The sequence below is a fragment of the Vidua chalybeata genome, chromosome 27, assembly GCF_026979565.1.
Source record: "Vidua chalybeata isolate OUT-0048 chromosome 27, bVidCha1 merged haplotype, whole genome shotgun sequence".
NCBI lineage: Eukaryota > Metazoa > Chordata > Aves > Passeriformes > Viduidae > Vidua > Vidua chalybeata.
This window is the reverse complement of record NC_071556.1, coordinates 566974-584897: the sequence shown is the minus strand read 5'-3', so window position 1 is coordinate 584897 and position 17924 is coordinate 566974. Positions and strand designations below refer to the sequence as shown.

At 52.2% G+C, this 17924-nt stretch overlaps 2 protein-coding genes across 13 annotated transcripts in view; one reads left to right on the top strand and one right to left on the bottom strand.

Moving 5' to 3' along the window:
- The window catches only part of MARCHF2 (membrane associated ring-CH-type finger 2), a 30763-nt gene extending 20731 nt beyond the window's left edge, over nt 1–10032 (top strand). For all 3 annotated transcript variants that reach the window (XM_053965739.1, XM_053965740.1, XM_053965737.1), the window contains exons 4-5: nt 6692–6901; nt 9564–10032. In XM_053965739.1, the coding sequence (XP_053821714.1) occupies nt 6692–6901; nt 9564–9722 (369 nt within the window). In that variant the 3' untranslated portion in view covers nt 9723–10032. The remainder of the gene's footprint in view (nt 1–6691; nt 6902–9563) is intronic.
- On the bottom strand, nt 197–17629 carry LOC128800509 (thaicobrin-like). Of its 10 annotated transcripts, none has more exons than XR_008434991.1 (6): nt 17313–17629; nt 17096–17204; nt 8750–9108; nt 8136–8365; nt 2215–6082; nt 213–1669 (listed from the first exon to the last, which is right to left on the bottom strand). XR_008434991.1 is itself a non-coding variant. In XM_053965741.1 (3 exons), exons 2-3 carry the CDS (start codon nt 17166–17168, stop codon nt 15948–15950), a joined length of 594 nt encoding a protein of 197 aa, XP_053821716.1. In that variant the 5' UTR covers nt 17169–17204; nt 17313–17629; the 3' UTR covers nt 15781–15947. The 10 variants fall into 10 exon arrangements, 1 of the variants encoding a protein (XP_053821716.1); XR_008434993.1 differs by having other exon boundaries at nt 2237–6082; XR_008434989.1 differs by having other exon boundaries at nt 213–6082.
- Nucleotides 17630–17924: the final 295 nt, after the last annotated feature.

Sequence of the window (17924 nt, the reverse complement as noted above, 5' to 3'; positions counted from 1 at the left end):
TGCCTGTGCTGTGAGCGGACAGAAAGGCTTCTGCACGGCTCTGAAGTGGTCTCCAGCACAAGGCAGTTGTGAACCAGGGTTCTTGAGTGAGGAGCATGTTCCCAGCAGAGAACAAAATGGCCAAGCCTCAGAGAGGGATAGTTTTCCTATATGATTGTTAATTTAATGGACCTCCATGTGTTTACTTATTTTTTCTTACAAAGTGGTCTTCCCACTGGAGATACTTTGTCCTCTGGGATTTCAGGCAGAGCTGTGTGGATGGAGGCATTTGGGACTGTGTGGGATGCATTGTGTATTTCCAGAAGGCATTACCAAGGGTGACAGTGTGGCTGTGTTTCTATTGCCACAAGCCCTTCTGCCAGCTCGTGGCCTTCTCCCTGGCTGCAGCCCACTGCCCACAGAGGGACCTGGCTGAGTGGGTTGGTCTGTATTGGTGTACCTTAGCCCACTCCAGCCCATTTTTACTTTCCTAGGTTACCAGCAAAAGTATTTCCTTTCCATGGCAGCCTTATTTTGTGTGTTTTGCTGTGGCACCCACCTTCTCATTTCTCTCTTCAGTTCATTAACCACTTGTAAAGTTAAAGTTTCAAGCTGTTGTTAATTTTGTCCCCTCTGAGTGTTTCTCAATGTGTTGAAGAGAAGCACCACCTTGGCAGCCCAAAGACTCCTGTTCGGGGCCATCTGCCCCTGCTGTGAGCCAGCTTTGGTTTGCAGTCCTGGCATGTGGAGGGATCAGCTCAGGAAATGTCCCGGGCTTGCAGGTCAGGCAGGTGTCAGAGCAGCAGCTGTTCAGTCCCAGCAAAGATCACTCCATACTCCACGGGAAGGGTGTGGTTTTGTTCATGTAAATATCAGGGAGAGGAGCCAGGAGGTTTCAGGCTGTGCTCTGAGAGAGGACACAAACTGCTGGTGCAGATTTAGCAAAGACTCTGGTTTTGCTAAAATTACTGGGAGGTTGAAAGTCAACATACCCTCATGGTGAAAGCTAACAAGTATACTGCAAGACTTGATCATAATGCTTCTGCAAGCATTTAATTCCTTTGCTAAGGCAAAACTCATTTAAGACGTCTCACTAATTCCAAAAAAGATTTCTCTGGTGAACCAGTTACTGTTGGAGCAGTCCAGCTATACTTTTTGTTTCCCTATTTCTGTCCTTGCAGGCAAATCTCATCAAGGAGTCCCAAGAAAATTCTGCTTCCATGTCTTCAGAGCTGGTGTTTTCCAGCAATGTGTGTTTTACAGCTTTATTTATAAACGGGCTGCTTTAGTGATTCTGGTGTGTTCCTTTGCCTCCTCAAAACAGCTCCTCCTTCCAAGAGTGCTGTGCTGTACAGAAGCCTGACCATTTTTGCTCCTGCTGTTTTTCTTGGAATTTATGGTGCAATTTTGATTAATTATTACTTTTCAATGACTGCTAACACTTTTGGTTCATTTAAACTGCATATTTTATGTAGGTCAGTGGATTATTTTTTTGTCTTTTAAAAGTACAGTTTTCAAACACAATGTCACACGCAACAAAATATGTTTGAAATTCTCTGAGGAGTTGCTCGACTGCGGGTTACGCCAGAGTAGGGGACATCTCCCATGGGTCTGTCATGTGCAGTCCTTCTGCTTCATCTCCTGCATCTCCTGCACTTCTGTGGCTGTGGGAGGTGCTGCAGAGATGTCCCTGGAACACAAGAAGGGAGGTTGGCAGGCAGGAATTGTGATGTTACTTCTGCTTACGTTATTAGGGAAAGAAGTTTTGCCTCTGGCCGCAGTGCCTGGCGCAGCACTCACTGTGCCCCCTCCAGTTCAGAGAACTCAGCTGTGATATAAGCTCTCCCCCACCCTTCCTCCAGCCTTATCTTCCTTGCAGACAGACTTTTTTCCATTTGCTTTCCTCAAACTCTTCTGCTGAACTCACTTGCACTGTTGTCTGACCTGTGTTCCTCTACCCTTCCCCAGCCCACCTCTCTCCTTGCTCAATGCACACCTCTTTTACACTCCTGGACCTAGTGAAAAATAAATCCTTCTTGGTTCTAGCTGAGTTCCACCCCTCTAATCTTTTCCTTTCTCTCTTTACTTGAGTTTGCTGTCTGGAGATGCTGGTCACAGGTCCAACATGAGAGATCCTCTTGGCACTTCTCTGTGCAGTCCTGGGCACTGCTCTGCATAAAGCAATGGCCTGTCTGGGGCCAAAACAGGAAATACCCTTGCACTCTTGATACTCACCAGCACTAGTCTTCCACTTTACCTGTCCATCTTCACCACTTTGCCCAGCCCTGGCTGTGCTGTGCTGATCCAGAAGAGCAGTGGGCATTTTGTGAGGCACAGTGCTGGCAGTGCTGTGATCCGTACTGGCGCATGTCGTGGTGTGGCATTTGCCATGGTGCCACCAACCATAGAAGCTCGTGTCCTGGAGGAAAGTGTCCCAGTGACCTGCAGCACTGCTTGGGTCTCTTCCTCTCCTGTCCACCATTTCTAGTGCTCCTGAATCTCTTGGGTCAGCCCAGAGCTTCCCAATAGCTGAGGGTGTAGGGAAGGCTTTCATGCCTGTACAAGGAGAGATTTGGTCTGTGGAGCATTGTTGGGGGAAGGAGGATGAGGAGGGGCAGCTTTGTGCTGCAGCATTTAACTGCTCTGCTTGCAGGGCTAGGGGCATTTCTGCGTCTTGGCTTCCTGAGTTCTGGGTACTCTGTCAGAAAACATCCCTTCCTACCTTGGAGGGGAACAGGACTATTCTGCTGGGGCTGTCCATGGAGCTCGATGGCCTGCAGAAAGGTTTTGGTGCAGGCCCAGAGAAGGGATGTGAGAGTCCCACATCTGAAGCTGTACTTTTTGATTCAACATGTTTCTCAGTACAGGGACAGAGCTAATAGTGCTGCTGTGATCAAGTTCATGTGACTTTTTTTTCTGGCTTTTATAGCCAGGAACCAGGTCAGCAGTGGAAGGAAAATCAGCAGGCACCTGAGAAGCCAGAGGGTAACTGTTTGGTGGGCAGAAAGCATGTGGGATGTTTTGTAATGCAGCCAAATGCTTGTGTGGTGCTGTGGCTTGCCATCATGCTGTAGCTGTGAAGCTGTGGGGAACTCTGGCAGGGTCAGGTGGTGAGGCTGGCAGGTCACACTGGTCCTGACTCATGCCCACTGGAGTGAGGGGTCCAGGTGCAAGGCAGGGAGAGACATGAGCTTGTGCTGATCCCTCCAGTGGCATGCAGCACTGAGTGCTGCATGGGATGTGTTCATGAAATAGACTGACAGCTCACAGCCAGGGACATTCAGCCACACGAGGTAAGTCAGTAAGAATCAAAGAAAGCTAATTTTTAAAACACCCATTTTTAAGCCCCCAGACACACTGCAAGGTGATGAGTGCTGCTGGGAGAGTCCCTCTTCTGTCCACTCCCCTTGGTCCCAAGGGGCAGAATGCAGCTCAGCCTTGAGCTACATGAAGCAGCTGTGCTGGGATGGACACACTGAGAGATTGCTCTGATATATGCTTTGAGTTTTGCTCTTGGCTTCTAGAGGAGCTGATGATGTCCTGGTGCCTTTTACTGCCTGCTCCCCTCCTGCCTCCCATCACCTAGACTCACCCGAGCTTCATGGGCACTGCAGCACCCAACTGAGTCAGCTTCTCATCATCTCACAGCCCTGCTGTGGCTCTGAAAAATGAGCTCCCTTCCACAACCCTGCTTATCCCAGTATCTGGAAAAGCATGATCAGAAAAGGATCATGCTGGAGGATAAAGAAATTGGTTGTACCCAGAATTCTGTCACACAAGCAGAGAGAAGTTGTTTCAGGCAGGATCTAGGACTCAGCTGGCAGCAAGTAGCCACCTCTGCCTCTTTGAGACACGATTGCAGTGTGGAAGCTGCTAGAAGACCAAGTTGTGCTTTTGTTGCTTGCCTATGCTTACTTGATAGTTTTCCTACAAAAATTGTTTAATCTGCCTGACCACTTTATGGATTGTTCATAAAGTTTATTTAAAAGTCCTGTATGCACCAATGTGTTGCTGTGCCAAAAATGCTGCATCCTTAGAGTGGCTTATTGTTTTCCATTTTGTTACTGTGTCAGTGCATATTGGCAAAGTAAATCAACCACTTCAAAAGGAAATTAATTTGCTTCCTGCCTTTATATGTTTCTCTCCCATCTTGGGGAGGAGGAAGGAGTTCCAAAAGTCACAGGAATATAAATAGAATTAAGATGTAGTAAAATACATATCTGCCTGAGCTTCGTATTGTACAAGGGTCAGAAGTGCTCCACCATGTCCTGTTGCAGAGAATGGGGTGCTCTGGGCTTGCTGCTAGAGGGAACTTGGTCCAGACAGGGTGATTTGGCTCTCACCTGAGTGCTGTGTCACCAGGCAGCCCTGTCCTGGTTGGACTGGGGAGAGCCTGGCACAAGGCTGGGTTTGAGCACTGTGTCTGGGAGCAGCTTTCCTGTGCCAATGAGTTGCTGTCCACCCTCACTTACTCCCAGGACTGCTCAGACTGCATGTGTGGTGTTTATTGTTCCCACACAGCTCATCACACTGATTCTTCTGCAGAGCCATACAAGGAGGGACCTGCAGGTCTGCCTCCCTTCTCCCAGCTCCTGTCCAAGTGACAGTTCTGCCTGCTCTGAAAGGTGCCCAGTGGAGAAGGACCTGGTGGTGCTGGTCAGCAGTGGCTGAATGTGAGCCAGATGGCCAAGAAGGCCAATGGCACCTGGCCTGTACCAGCCACAGTGTGGCCAGCAGGACCAGGGCTGTGACCATCTTCCTGTGCTGGGTACTGGTGAGGCCCCACCTCAAAATCTTGGGGTGGCCACCTAGTCCAGGAAAGACACTGAGGCACTGGAGTGTGTCCAGAGAAGGGCGACAGAGTTCGGGAAGGGTCTGGAGCACCAGGAGCATCTGGGGGGGCTCAGCCTGGAGAAAAGGTGGCTCAGGGGAGACCTTCTGTTATCTCTCCCTGACAGGAAGATGCAGCCAGGTGGAGGTTGAGCTCTGCTCCCAGGGAAGAAGGGACAGGATGAGAGTAAACAGCCTCAAGGTGTGCCAGTAGAGGTTTAGGTTGGATATTGGGAAAATTTCTTCTTGGAAAGGGTTGTCAGGCATTGGAACTGGCTGCCAGGACAATGGTGGAGCCATCCCTTGAAGTGTTCAAAAAATATGTGGATGACTTGAGGACATGGTTTGGAGGTGGCTCTGGGTTGATGGTTGGACTTGATGATCTTGGAAGTCTTTTCCAGCCTTAGTGATTCTGTGATTCCTTGAGGTTTTCTTTTGTCTGTCTGCCCATCAAGTCATGTTCCAAATGGCTTCGGAATCAATGAAAGTTCCTTGACTCTTAATCACTGAAGTGTTCAGATAATTCAGGTCACATCCGTAAAATACCATGGTTATGAGTCCTCCCAGCTGGAATTCTGGGCCAGGCTCATTCCTGTCACTGCAGCTTCTCCTCTGCTCGTGGCCAGCTCAGTGTCCTGTCCCATGTGCTGCAGAACCTGCTGTTCCTGTGGCTCTAACCAGCCCAGCTACCCCCCTATTCTGTGCCCAGGTTTGCCAGCTTCCCCTTATCTTTCCCATTTCCACAAAAGTTGTCTGTGCTTCCAGTCCCATTCTTGCTCTTTTGCTCTGTCTCACTGAACATCCCTGCTGCAGTTAAAACTGCACTCACCTCTGTGCCCCCTGCATGCCCCTCTGGGCCTGTGCTCTCTGCATGCCTCTGGCCAGCCATGTCCTCAGGTTACCTCTGCTGAGGTCTCATAATTTCTTGCATACCTGTCACCACCACTTCTGTATTGCTCCTTAAAGGGTGGTTTCTGAGTAGGAAAGGAGCTTTGTGTGTGGAGTTCCCAGATGAGTCCCTTCCCAAGCTGTCTGTTCCAAAGCAGGTACCGTACAGTAGGATTGGCCTGGCAGCCCACACCCTGATAGTCTCTTCCCTGCTCTGCCTGTGCCTTTTCAATAATATTCTCCAAATTTTATTTTAAAAATCCTGAATGGGGCAGTCATCTCTGTGAGTAGAAGAAAGAAGAATCTGCAGGCCAGCACACATAGATCCCAGTAAAGATGTACTGTAACAACTTGGTATCTGTAGGAACCACAGCTTCTTGCTATTCTAGAAAAGGAAAGGAAAGGCTAAAAATAGCATAATCATAGGAAAATAGAACAATTGCTTTTGCTGAAGTTAAGTATCTAAAATGAACCCACACTTGGAAGCAAGTCAGGACTCCCAAAAGAAAGAAACATGTGGAGATTGCCTGTGAAACTGTAAAATGCTGTGATTCTCCCACCAGAACCCAAGGGCTAGATTTGGGACAGATTCTCTTATAGTTTGGCCTTGCTGCAGACCCCAGGGCCCCTGTTTCCCACAGCCCCTTCACCATTTAGAGTCGTGGGTCTCTTTCTGTTGAAGTTTTGTCCAAGACCTGTCAGATCCATATTAAGCCAGGCTTTACTGAACTGATGTCCTGCAGTGCCTGCCCCTCACTACTCCGGAGGAGAGCCCAGGAGCTTCTGTGTTCATGACTGCCTTCCCTTGTACACTTTCATTAACTTTCTTCCATTTCCCTTGTTGGTTGTTAAACCTAGACTGACACTCTGGTTCCATTTAGGAGCAGGCTGATGTGAATCAGACTGCACAGCGCTGGCGAGAGCTCCCAGCTCTGCCTGCCCGCTGTGCTTGCTGCCTGTCACAGGCTGATCCCCTTCTCCGTCCTCCCCACAGTGGCTGAAGGACCCCGGGCCCCGCAATGAGAAGAGGACGCTGTTCTGTGACATGGTGTGTTTCCTGTTCATCACTCCGCTGGCGGCCATCTCGGGCTGGCTGTGTCTGCGCGGGGCCCAGGACCACTTGCAGTTCAACAGCCGGCTGGAGGCCATCGGACTCATAGCTCTCACTATAGCACTTTTCACTATCTACGTCCTCTGGACACTGGTAAGTGCCAGCTGCCAGGGTCCTGCTCCTGCCCCAACAGGAGCTGGGAGCACTGCTTCACACCTCATCAGTGCCACCTGCTATTTCTGCCTCCCCGTGTGAGAACACCTTGGGCTCTTCCACTTGAATGTCCATTTAATTATCTTCATGTGCAAGCTGCTAAAGTTGTTGCTGAGAATGGAAAATGACCTCCTGGTCATCTGCTTCCCAGACTGTCAGTGTTCCCCAAGTGTCAACCCAACCAGCCACAGATGTGGGAGCTGGGATGGGGCTGGGGCTGAGGCTGGGTGGGAAGGGCTTGGGGCCGGGTCAGGCAATGGCCCATCTGTTGTTCAGGAAGAAACACAAACTTGGTACCTGGGCAGTGCAGGGGAAAAGTAAAATACGGAAGACATTTGACACCTAAATAATTTACGACCGTGTCCCTCTGTGCTTTTGCTGCACAGCACAGACTGGCCTTGGGGGTCTCTGGCCACAACTAAAACTCCTACACAGTATTTTTAAGGTGTGTGGAAGGAACTCTCTGGCCCTGGGGAAACCTGTGACTTCTCTGATGCTGGGTTGTGTGGTGGGCCCCAAGTCAAGGCTTGGTAGTCAGCGTGCCCTGGCCCACTGCTGCATGGGAGGCACTGGAGAAAAGTGCAAAAAAAGGTTCAACCTGCACTTGAACCAGATTGGGTGCTGAATTGATCCCTGCTGGGAGAGAGTTTCCTGCAGATGCCTTGTTTGGCATTTCTGGACCTGCTGAATTAGGGGGCGAGGAGCTTGTATCTTGCAGGGAGCTGAGAAGAGCAGGACAAGGACTGCGGGTTTGGGTGTGGCACAAGTGGAGGCTCAGTGGGGCTGCCTGGCCCCTCCCCAGGGCCCCAGGGCTGTTCTCTTCAGGGGCTGCTCTGCCAGGGACTTCCCTCTGTTTCCGATTCACTTCTTTTGTCTTGTGTTGCTGGGTGGACTTCTGGGTTTGGATCTTGATTTTGGCTCTCCTATTCCAAGCAAGCCCTTTGTGTGCTCATGCCCTGTCAGTGCCCTTTTCCAGCTGCTTGCAGGGAATCATCATTTTGGGAAGGGAAGAAGTGCACTTGATGCAGGAGAAACAGTGGGACCTCAAAAAGCTGGGAGTCCTATGGGAAATAGAAATTCCCCAGTCCATTTCCTTGTCATCTCATTTTCCAATTTCTCAGAGTAACCCCTTCCCCTGGGGCTGGACACTCCTTACAACTCTTCTCCCACAGACCTGGGAGCCAGGGCAGGATGAGCTGGTGCTGCAGCAGCCCCTGCTCTGGGGACGAGAGTGCCAGGGTGCAAAGCTGGAGGTACTCCTTGCATGGGAGGCATGGAGGAAAGTTTCCATGCAGGTTCTTGCATGAAGCTTGTTTCCGTAGGAAGCCAAGCTAAAATTGGAAACCTTAAGAGGAAGTGCTTCTGTCTTCTCTATCTCAGGACTGGTGGGGAGGAGCTGGAAACCTGGAGGAAATAGAAAAATGTTTGTGCAGTAACAAGTCCTGACTAAAATGGCTTTAATTTTTCTGTGCTTCACTTTTCCTTGAGCAGAGGAGGACATTAGGTGAAGCACCTTTATTCATATTCCCTTCATTCAACCCTGGGCTGTGCAGTACAAGGGGCCGCTATGTAGGAGAGGGTTCAAGGCTGTAACCAGTGAGGTTGTGAGAGAGGCTGTAGCCAAGGCTGCAGCTCCTTCATGGGGAGCAGGACCCTTCCTTGAGGTTCCCACCATTAGCTCCCCATTCTCTGAAAACTGGGAGATGGATTTGTCAACAAACAGTCTTATTGCCACAATCCTTCTGCAACAGGAAGGAGGGGTGTGCACAGATCAATAAGCTCAATTACCTCAGTGCCACAGTGGCACAGCTTCATTTTTCCTAAGATGTCTCGTAGACCCATCCAGAAGTAATAGTTTTACTGACTTTTCTGTGTCAGATGCACTTCCTGGTACGTCCTATGTTGCCAGCTAAATGCTTCCTGTAAGAAAGCCTGGTTTAGGTCAGTGGCTGACTGGATTCGGTATTTGAGCTGGGCTAAAGCTCCCCTCGCAGGGCTGCTCTGAAACTGCAAGGCCTGCTCCTGCCTCTGCTGGGCTGCTCTGGGTCCCTCCAGCCTTTGCATCCTCTCCTGTCTCTCTCCGGGTGGACAAGTCTCCCAGGTCACGGTGTTGTCAGGAAAAAACGAGTCCAGCTGCTGTCCTGTTGCTGCAGACAAAGGAGGGAAGGTTTTTGTGCAGGATGAAGAAGGTCCCCTGGGATCTGTGAGATGGGAGGAGGCTGGTTGGGTTCAGACCCTTGTTTTGCTCACCGAAGGTGCTGGCTGCAGCCCGGGGCTGGATGAAGGGGCGAGTTGCAGCTCATCCCCACCACATTTCACCAGCCCAGACCCAAACCCAGCTGAGCAAACTCCCTCCCACTCTGCTGGTGATGCCCCCTTTGGCTGTGCCCCACTCAGCCAGGTGTCACCGGGAAGGGATTGATTGCTTGTCAGAGTCTGGGGACAGGGAGTGCCCCAAACCGTGCCGGGGTTGGTGCTGTGTCCCTTGCCTCAGGATAAGGCATCCCCAGAGGCAGAGGGGCACGGGCACATCAGGCTGTCCCTGCGTGTGCTGCGGAGCGAGCGGCAGGGTTGGTGACAGCGCTGCGTTCTCGCCCGCCAGGTCTCATTCCGCTACCACTGCCAGCTGTACTCGGAGTGGCGAAGGACCAACCAGAAAGTCCGCCTGATGATCCCAGCCTCGCGGAGCCCTCACCCCGTGCCCCACTCCCTCCTCTCCACCAAGCTCATGAAGAAGGCCGCGGATGAGACCACGGTCTGAGCTGTCCCGCGGCTGGCCAGAGTGGAGGGTTGAGCATCCCCACAGGCCCAGGGACCGTGGCAGCTGTGGGGGCACTGGAAAACAATCATCCCATCCAAAGGGACTGCGCTCAGCACGTGCTTTAGACCTTGGCAAAGAGACACATAATCAACATCTGTGGGTGAAATGGCCCAGAAGAGCCTGATGGCAGAAAATGCCTGTCTGCAGGGACATTTTCCTATAAAGAAACACCACACATGGAAAACATCTCCCTCTCTCTCTCTATATATATATATATCTATATATAATATTATTTTTTAATGGCTATGCATATTGTGTTTTAATCCTTTTGTGTTGATGTTCTAAGCTTCAGGATAGAAGCTGGCAACCTGATCTCATTCAGAGGTTAAATCAATGCCTTTTCTCCAAATGAGCATATGAGGAACACTTTTCATCAACCATTCTTGAAAGTCCCCTTCTCCTTTGCACTAAATTGGTTTTGATATACTGCAGCAGCCTTCCCATTACTCTTTGGTCTGTTTTGTGGTGTTCTGTCCTTTCTAGAAAGTTGAGTGTTTTTAATAATTATTATAATCCCAGAAGGAGTAAAATGTCGTAATACTGAATGGAGACATTTTGTATTGTACTGTAATTTTGAGAATTTCAAAATCAGTTTCAGAATGAGAGAATCTTTTCCGGTGCAGACATGATCTCACAAAATGCTTTCCTTGAGATCCTGGCTTATCCCCAGGACTCAGATGCACTCAGCCCTTGGTCTGTCTGGCAAAGGTAAATGGAGGATCCGAGGGTAGGAAGAGATGGCTCCGTACTAGCTAAACCCACCATTGCCTTTGCTTTGAAAAGATTGAGAAAGGAGCTTTCCTGACCCCAGAAGGTGGGACTTGGAGTCTCTGTTTGCTGATGTCCTTTCGCCAGCTTGAGGCTGGACCTCCTGTAGCATCAATTTCACATGTACCTTAGGGGACAGGCCATGCCCTGCGGCGCTGGCAGGACGCAGGTGCTCTTGGCTGTCTCTGCACTTTATTTGCACATTCCAGAGGAGCTGCTGGGATTGGGTTCATCCCTGATAGCACTGCCTGCCTGTTGTGTCCTCTAGTGAAACCCCCCCAGTTTGCTGGTCCCAGAGAACAGGCTCTGGGTCCCTTGTCCTATGGGGCCAGTGTTCTTCCTTCTCCTCCTCCTTTCACCTGTTTCCAGCACATGCAGCTCTCAAAGACCTCTGTCTCAGAATGCTCCCTCTGCCCAGAGTTCTCCTGGTTTGGCTTTGGTCCTTGCCTCTGCCACCTCCTCACCCTGCCAGACAGTGCCTGGTGCTGAGCTTTCCTGAGTCTCCCGAGCGGCACAGGCTGTGAGGACGCTGAGAGTGATGCTGCCCTGCCAAGTGCTCCAGAGGTGTGTGCAGCTCCTTTGCTGGAGCCTGGGCTCTGCTCCATGGTGGTGAGGGTAGAGAGCAGGCAAGAGGCAGGCTCTGAGAGACCTGTGTCCTTGCAGTGGGTGGTGGTGGTCATGCACTCTGTCCCTCTGCCCCTTTGCTGAAAGCAGGTGGGTCAGTGCAGTGCCCTGTGAGATGGAGATCTGTAATTTCCTGAATTCAGAGCACCATGTGCACTTCATTCTCCTCCTCCTCTCTAGCTGCTGCAAAACAGGATGTGTTTCCTTGTGTGTTCCCTCAGCCTGAGCTGGAAGATGCTGGTGGCCTGAGCAGCAGGGACCAGTGTGCCATCTTGCCCAGCAGGATTGCTCCAGCCCTTGGCCCTGGTGTCTGTCTGCTCTCCTCTATCCCCTCTCCCAGGTGCAGCTTGGGGATGCCCTGACACATCTTGCAGCAGCCTCTCTGCCCTGAGGGCTGCTCTCCAAGCATGAGGGACTGGTGTGACTGTGGGGTGAATGTCCTCTGGTACAGCCAGGCTGCACATCTCTGCTCCCCTCTCTCAGCCAGCCCCCCGACTGTCCCTTCTCTTCTTCCCCATACCTGTGGGTGTCTGCCCTTTTCCCAGTCATGCACTCATGCAGGGATTACTCTGCTTCTGGTACTCTTGGTGGAGAGGCTGCTGCAGCCCAGCTCCAGTCACAGTTCCTGCTCCAGTCCCATCCCATTCCCACGCAGGCGCTCCCCGCCCTGCACACTCCTTCCATGGCAGCAGGCTCTGCTCCACTGCTCTGTGCCTTGTCCTGGGTGCCCCTTCCTTCAGCCCCTTCCCAACAACCCCTTGTCACCAGGACATCACCAGTGAAGAAAAATGGGGGGGTGGTTTAACCTTCCCAGCCCTGGCTGTCTCCCAGGAGCTTGGCCCCACAAGGCACCGAGTTCTGGCAGGTGATGAGGGATGCTGTCTCCCATAGCACGTCCCCAGTGTAAGGACTTCATGGAGCCAGTGTTCCAGTTAAGAAACCCACCGTCAATCCAAATATGCAACTGTGAAAGCCAGAAGCCCTTGGCTGGGGCACTGGGGGCCCAGTCTGTGTGTGGCCGTGGCTGCACTCAGCATCCTTGGCTTTGTTGTCATTGCCAATAATTGTAGTTGTTGCATGTGCCCCCACAAGACCCAGTAGTGACTCTTTGAGTCTCGTCCTCCTTCCCAGAGATGTTCAGCTCGTGGATGTGGGCAGTGTCTGACCCACCACGTTCCAATGCGTTCTGGGGAAACGGGCTGTGCAATGATGTAAATAAAAGTGAGATAAACTTTTGGCTGATGTGTTGTTACTGGAGGGGCCAGGGCTGCAGAGCCCAGGCTGCCTCCCTGAGAGCACCCCGGTACCCCCTGCCTGCAGCAGCTGCCCTGGCCTGCAACCAAGACCTGAGCAGAAGGTTTCAAAGTTGGACAAAACCCAGGGCCTTTTTCATTTCTCGGCAGTTTCTCTGTCAGTGTACAGAAGCCTGCCTGGTGTGGGTGCCAAGCAGGATGATGATGTTTGGGCCAAGTCAAGAGTCCTTTGGCCCCTGGTTGGGCCAGGGGTGTGTATGGGGCTGCATGGAGCAACCCTGATGAGAGAGGCCATGATGCCTCTCCACAGAGGCTCCTGATGCTGCCCCTGTGAGTTGCCTGACCCGGGCCTGCCCACGGCCCTGCAGCCCAGCCCCTCGCTCCAGGGCTGTGGGAGACACCGGACACATGTGCGAGCCCCACCTGTGAGGTCATGGTGGGCTGTGTCTGAGGTGTGTCCCAACTCTGTCAGAGCTGTGTTTGAGTGTGTCCAAGCCACTCAGAGCTGTGTCTGAGCTGTGTCTGTGGTTGTGCTGTGTCCAGGCTGTGTTTGAGCTGTGCCCAAGTGTCCAAGAGCTGCTGGCAGCTAGCTGCAGGGCAGGAGCCTTGCTCTGTGTGCTTGCTACCAGCTGGCTCTGAGAGCCATGGCAGGGGCTGCAGGGCATGAAACCTCAGAGCAGAGACTTGGGCAGCCATCGTTCCCTGTTCTGTGGGGCAGTGAGGAGACCCAGCATCCCCTGCAGCCTTGGCCCCTGGCCCTGGATGTGTGTTGCAAATCTGATCACGTCACACTTGCAGCAGGGGGCTGGAAATTGTGAAGCTGCCTGTTTAAAGTGCCATTCAAAACACTGCAACACCAATGTTGGATGCATTTCTGAGGTCCTGGACAAGGCTTTAGCCTTGGGCAAGACTTTGGATGAGTTTTCTGGCCAAGCTCTCAAATCAAGGGTTTTCTGGGCTTGTTTATATTAAAAGAAAAAAGGCTTGAAAAAAGAGAGTGCCATGGTTGGCTCAGCCAGTCGTTTAAAATAAAACTGTGATGCCACACAGCAATCTGACAGGCTGGGGGAAGAAAAAGTGGCATCTGTAACAGCAGGAACAGTGTAAAAGGAGCAGAAGTCCCAGAGAAAGGGCTCACCGGGAAAAAGGAAACAGTTTCATGGGAAGGGCGTTCAGTCACAGATGCTTGGCTGATGTGCCAAATCCCGGCAGGCTTTGTTTGGAGCATGTCTGACAGAGCAATGCAGAGAAGAGCATGTTTGTTGAGGTGCTTCCACTGTCCACTGCTGCAGCCTTTTTCCCTGGCAGCAGGAGGGTCCCAGGGGTCTGATCACACTCTGCTGTGGACCAAGGGCTTTGGGAGCCTGGGAGTTGCCCTGTGGCCTCCGTGCCCAGGCACAGTTGAGGAGGCAGCAGGTCACTGCCGTGATGTGCTGTCTGTGCCCACGCTGGGTATGGCACAAACCTCCCAGCCCCGGCTGTCTCCCCAAAACCACTCAGAGCCCATGTGGGTCCAGCCTTGCTCAAGGACCCCGGTGTTCCTTAAGCCTTCCTACCCACTGTGGCTCCGACATGCAGAGACCTCTAGCACATGAGAGCTGAATTTAAGCTCCCCTGACTCTTTGTGGTGCCACTCTACATGAAATTGTGTATTTCTCACACAAATGCTGCAATTATGCAACTCAGTTCCGAGACAGATGATTTTTTAAAATTTAATTTTTGAGGGGCACATCAAAAAGGAGACCAGAGCACAATATTTACTCCCTCCAAACCACAAAATTCCAGTTAAGAGATTCCCAGACAACCAATCTGTTGAAGAACCCAACTTTTCTCCAGTCTGAGGGACTGAGCTGGCTTTCAGAAAGGAATTTCTTCTTGATTGAGAAGAATCAAGGTAGGTGTCCCTAAATGTACAGCACAACTCTTTTGGGGTGTTTTGCATCACAAAGGACAAAAATACAGAACTAACAATATGCCATCTCCACACATCAACCTTCTGCTGTGAACCTCTGTCATGGTGTAACCCCAGCTGACAACTAACCACTGCACTCAAGTCACACACCACTCTCCAAGGGAGATGGGAGGTAAAAACAGTTTAATAATTGAGACAATGTAATATGTAATAATACTAGTGATAATAATAATTGTAATGAAAAGAAATATAAACCTCAAGTGGAACAAGTGGTGCCCAGTATAGGTGCTCAGCACCCACTGATCTGTGCCCAGCCTGTCTTCCAGAAGCCATCAGCCCCTCACCAGCAGTTCCCCCAGTTTACACACTGGGCAGGATGTTTTATGGTGTGGAATATCCCTCCGGCCAGGTCAGCTGTCCTGGCTGTGCTCCCCCCCCAACTTCTTGTGCAGCTCCTCACTGGCAGAGCATGAGACACTGAAAAGGTAGGGTAAACACCACACAATTGATGGTTTGGTTGTTGCTATCACTATTATGCTCACCCTAAATCCCAAACCCAGCACTGTGCCGGCCATTGAGAGGAAAGTTAACTCTATCCCAAGCAAAACCAGGACAATCTCAGAGGCTCCTACCCATGGAGAGTAGGAAGTGCCTCACTGGGAGCAGAGATCCCTGAGTTTCCCCAGTCTTGGTGGTACCACAGTGGAAGAGGCTTAGGCCAGAGCTCTGGGGGCTCAGATACCTGGGCTTGACCCAGTGCTGCAACTCTGTAGCTTCTGGAGTAGAGCAGGGAGACCAATACTGTTGCCTTTGCCCAGATGCCACCACAACGATGACAACTGAGGTGGCACTAAAGGTCCAACCAGAAAAGTGTTTGGAGATGAGATCTAGGCTGGACCCAGGCAATGTCCCCCTTCACCTACATCAACCTTCTCCTCTCCTAAGGACAGGATTTAGCAGGATCCTGTGAGGTGGGACCTTGATGGGGCGTCATCAGAGAATGGCAGATCTGTGGGAATTGCCTCTCCTGTGGATTTCAGACACAGCTCAGCATTGTGCTTTCCTTCCTGGGCTGCCCCTACTGCTGCTCCTGCACTGCTACCAGTGCTCTGCTGCAGGAAATGTGCTTGGTGCACATCAAGCAAGGACAGGCTCTGGATGTGTGGGGAAGATAAGTGTTATCATGAGTATCCAGCTGTGTTTGGGGTTTTTTAACCTAATTGAAAAAAGCCAGAGGCACTACTCCAGCACCCTTGGAGGAACTGGACCCTGCTATGTTTTCCACGGCCTCATACAGAGCAGTTCTGCAGTGCCCTGACACTCAGTGATGGTCCCTGCCATGGGACCACCAGGCACCAAGCTCCTCCCTGCACCCAGTCTCTGTGCTCCCTGTTGTCCCTGCAGTCCCAACCGAGGGGTGGGGGGGATGAAGGAGGCTCTGTTGTGGCCTCCACCTCCATGACCTGCCAGTCCTCTCCTTGGTGGCCAGAGGATCCACATGAGGAGAAGCCAGCAGGATGCAGGACCCTCCCAGTTCCTAGCACCAAGACCCAAGGTGATGGTGTTTGCCTTTCCAGTCTCTCCCCTGCCCCCCATGTCCCCTCCCTGTCAGGGGCACAGCTTGAGCCACGAGTCCATCCCCACCCAGAGCCACGGGCGCAGCCTCTCCCCAGCACATGAGGCCAGGCAGAAAGCAAAGATTGGGGCTTCACTCTCAGCATCAGCAAAAGTCACCTCCTTGTCTGTGAAGTCCAGGCAGACCTGGATGGCCCTGGGGAGGCAGGTAAGGTGCAGTGGGGTCCAGTCAGGATCACTGAAAGCATGGTACTGTCCAAACCACTGCCCCACAGACCAGATCCCCTCCTGGGGTGTAAAGTTGAGGACCCCCTTTCTCCTGACAGACTCCTGGGCCACTCCCACTGCCCACCAGTCCCCTGCCTCGGCCACCTCCACCTCCCAGCAGTGTCTCCCCGCAGCAAAGCCCTGTTTGCCCAGCACACACGGCTCCGTGTCAAACCGCTCAGGGTTGTTGGGCAGCAAGGTCCACTCGTCCCCCCGTCCCACCCCTCGCTGGTCACTGGCCAGAATGAGAAAGGGGTTGGCGGTGTCTGGGTCCAGAGTCACGTCAGCTGGGGACAGAGGAGGAGAAGTTGCTCAGAACAGGCAGTCCTGGGGCTGCATCCACCCCAGCAAGAGAAGGGACAGGGTGAGTTCCTTTTCCCTGCAGTGGGAAAACCCCCCTAGCTGGACTGTCCCTGGCTTCCTGCTGCCCCAACCCTGTCTCCACCCCAGGGGCCTGCACACATCCTGGACAAGGGGACCTCAGTTTCCTGGAGGAGGAGGCACCGGAGTGGGTGGGTGCACACCTGCAGCACAGCCACCTGGACCTGGGCCTGGGTGTCTCTGGTGCTGCGAGAGGAGAACAGGCAGGTCAGTGCACAAACAGTGCCGACCACAGTAGAGTTTACCCCAAGACCCATAACCCATGGCCCCAAATTCACATCTCTTTCTGTGAACAGTGGAGGGGGGCAAGGATGTTAGTTCAGGAGCCTTCAGGTGCTGGAGCTCGGTCTACAGATGAGCACCAAGAATTCAGCTGGGAGTGTTGCTGCCACCAAGTCCCAACACATGAAAAGCCTAGTCTGGGGACAAGCCCCAGTGCTTTGACTTTCAGTAGTTGTCCCACAGCAGAAGCAGGATGCATTCTGTACTCAATAGAGGACAGTTACCCCTCCTCTTCCCCTCTGAAAACTTACCTCTTCCACTCATCTCCTCCACCTCATCAATCAGGGTCTCACTTTCTTCTGTCTCCATCCTGGATGCCAGCATATACACAGTCAATCAACAGGGAGACAGGATTCACTGCTGAAAGTGGGAATTACAAGACTCAAGGACTGCCTGAAGATGATAATGCAGAGAAGGAGCAAAGGAAAGGTCACAGCATTCAGCACTTTTTAGACAGCCAGTACTTACCTGCTCAGCCGGCAGGTTGGCTCCAGGAAAGCACATTTGAGATGGGTTGAAAGGTCTTTAGTCTCCTTTCCACTCCTATGATCCTCTCATCTGCTCATGGCTGGACTGAGCTTGCCCAGCACTTCTAGCTTGTTTGAGTGAGCAGGGCACAGTCCAGAGGGGCTGGATGGCCTGGAGAGCAGGCCTGGGAGTCTGTCTGGGTACCACCCCACCAAGCTTCCCCCTCCCCTCCTCTGGGCAATGACCTCCCATGCCCTGAAGCTGCCAGCCCATGTGGGACCTCATCCAACACTTGAATTTGGCAATTTCTCCTGTTCCTGCAGTGCCCAGTCCTGTTTACATCATACGGTCTGCTGCATCTCCCCTCCCTCGGCCCAGCTGCAGGTGGGTGATAAGAGCCCCTAAGTGCTGGAGGAGTCTGTATCTCCCTGTGCAGGATGCTCAGAGCCCTCCTGGGCCACAGCACCACAGGCACCTCCAGCCCCTTGGGATGGCACCTGGGGACAGCAGCAGCAGAACAGTGCCATGCTCTGGGTGTCCAGGCTGCATTCTGGGAAAAGGGGAGGTCTGGCTCCTGCCCTGGCTGTTTGCCCAGTTCTGTCCTGCTGCATA

What these genes read in the sequence shown, in the direction of transcription:
- LOC128800509 (XM_053965741.1), bottom strand. Translation starts at nt 17,168, where the DNA reads ATGCTGGCATCCAGGATGGAGACAGAAGAAAGTGAGACCCTGATTGAT. An exon ending in GGAGGAGATGAGTGGAAGAG is followed by an intron (nt 16,469 to 17,095) that starts GTAAGTTTTCAG and finishes CTCTGTCCCCAG; the next exon opens with CTGACGTGACTCTGGACCCA.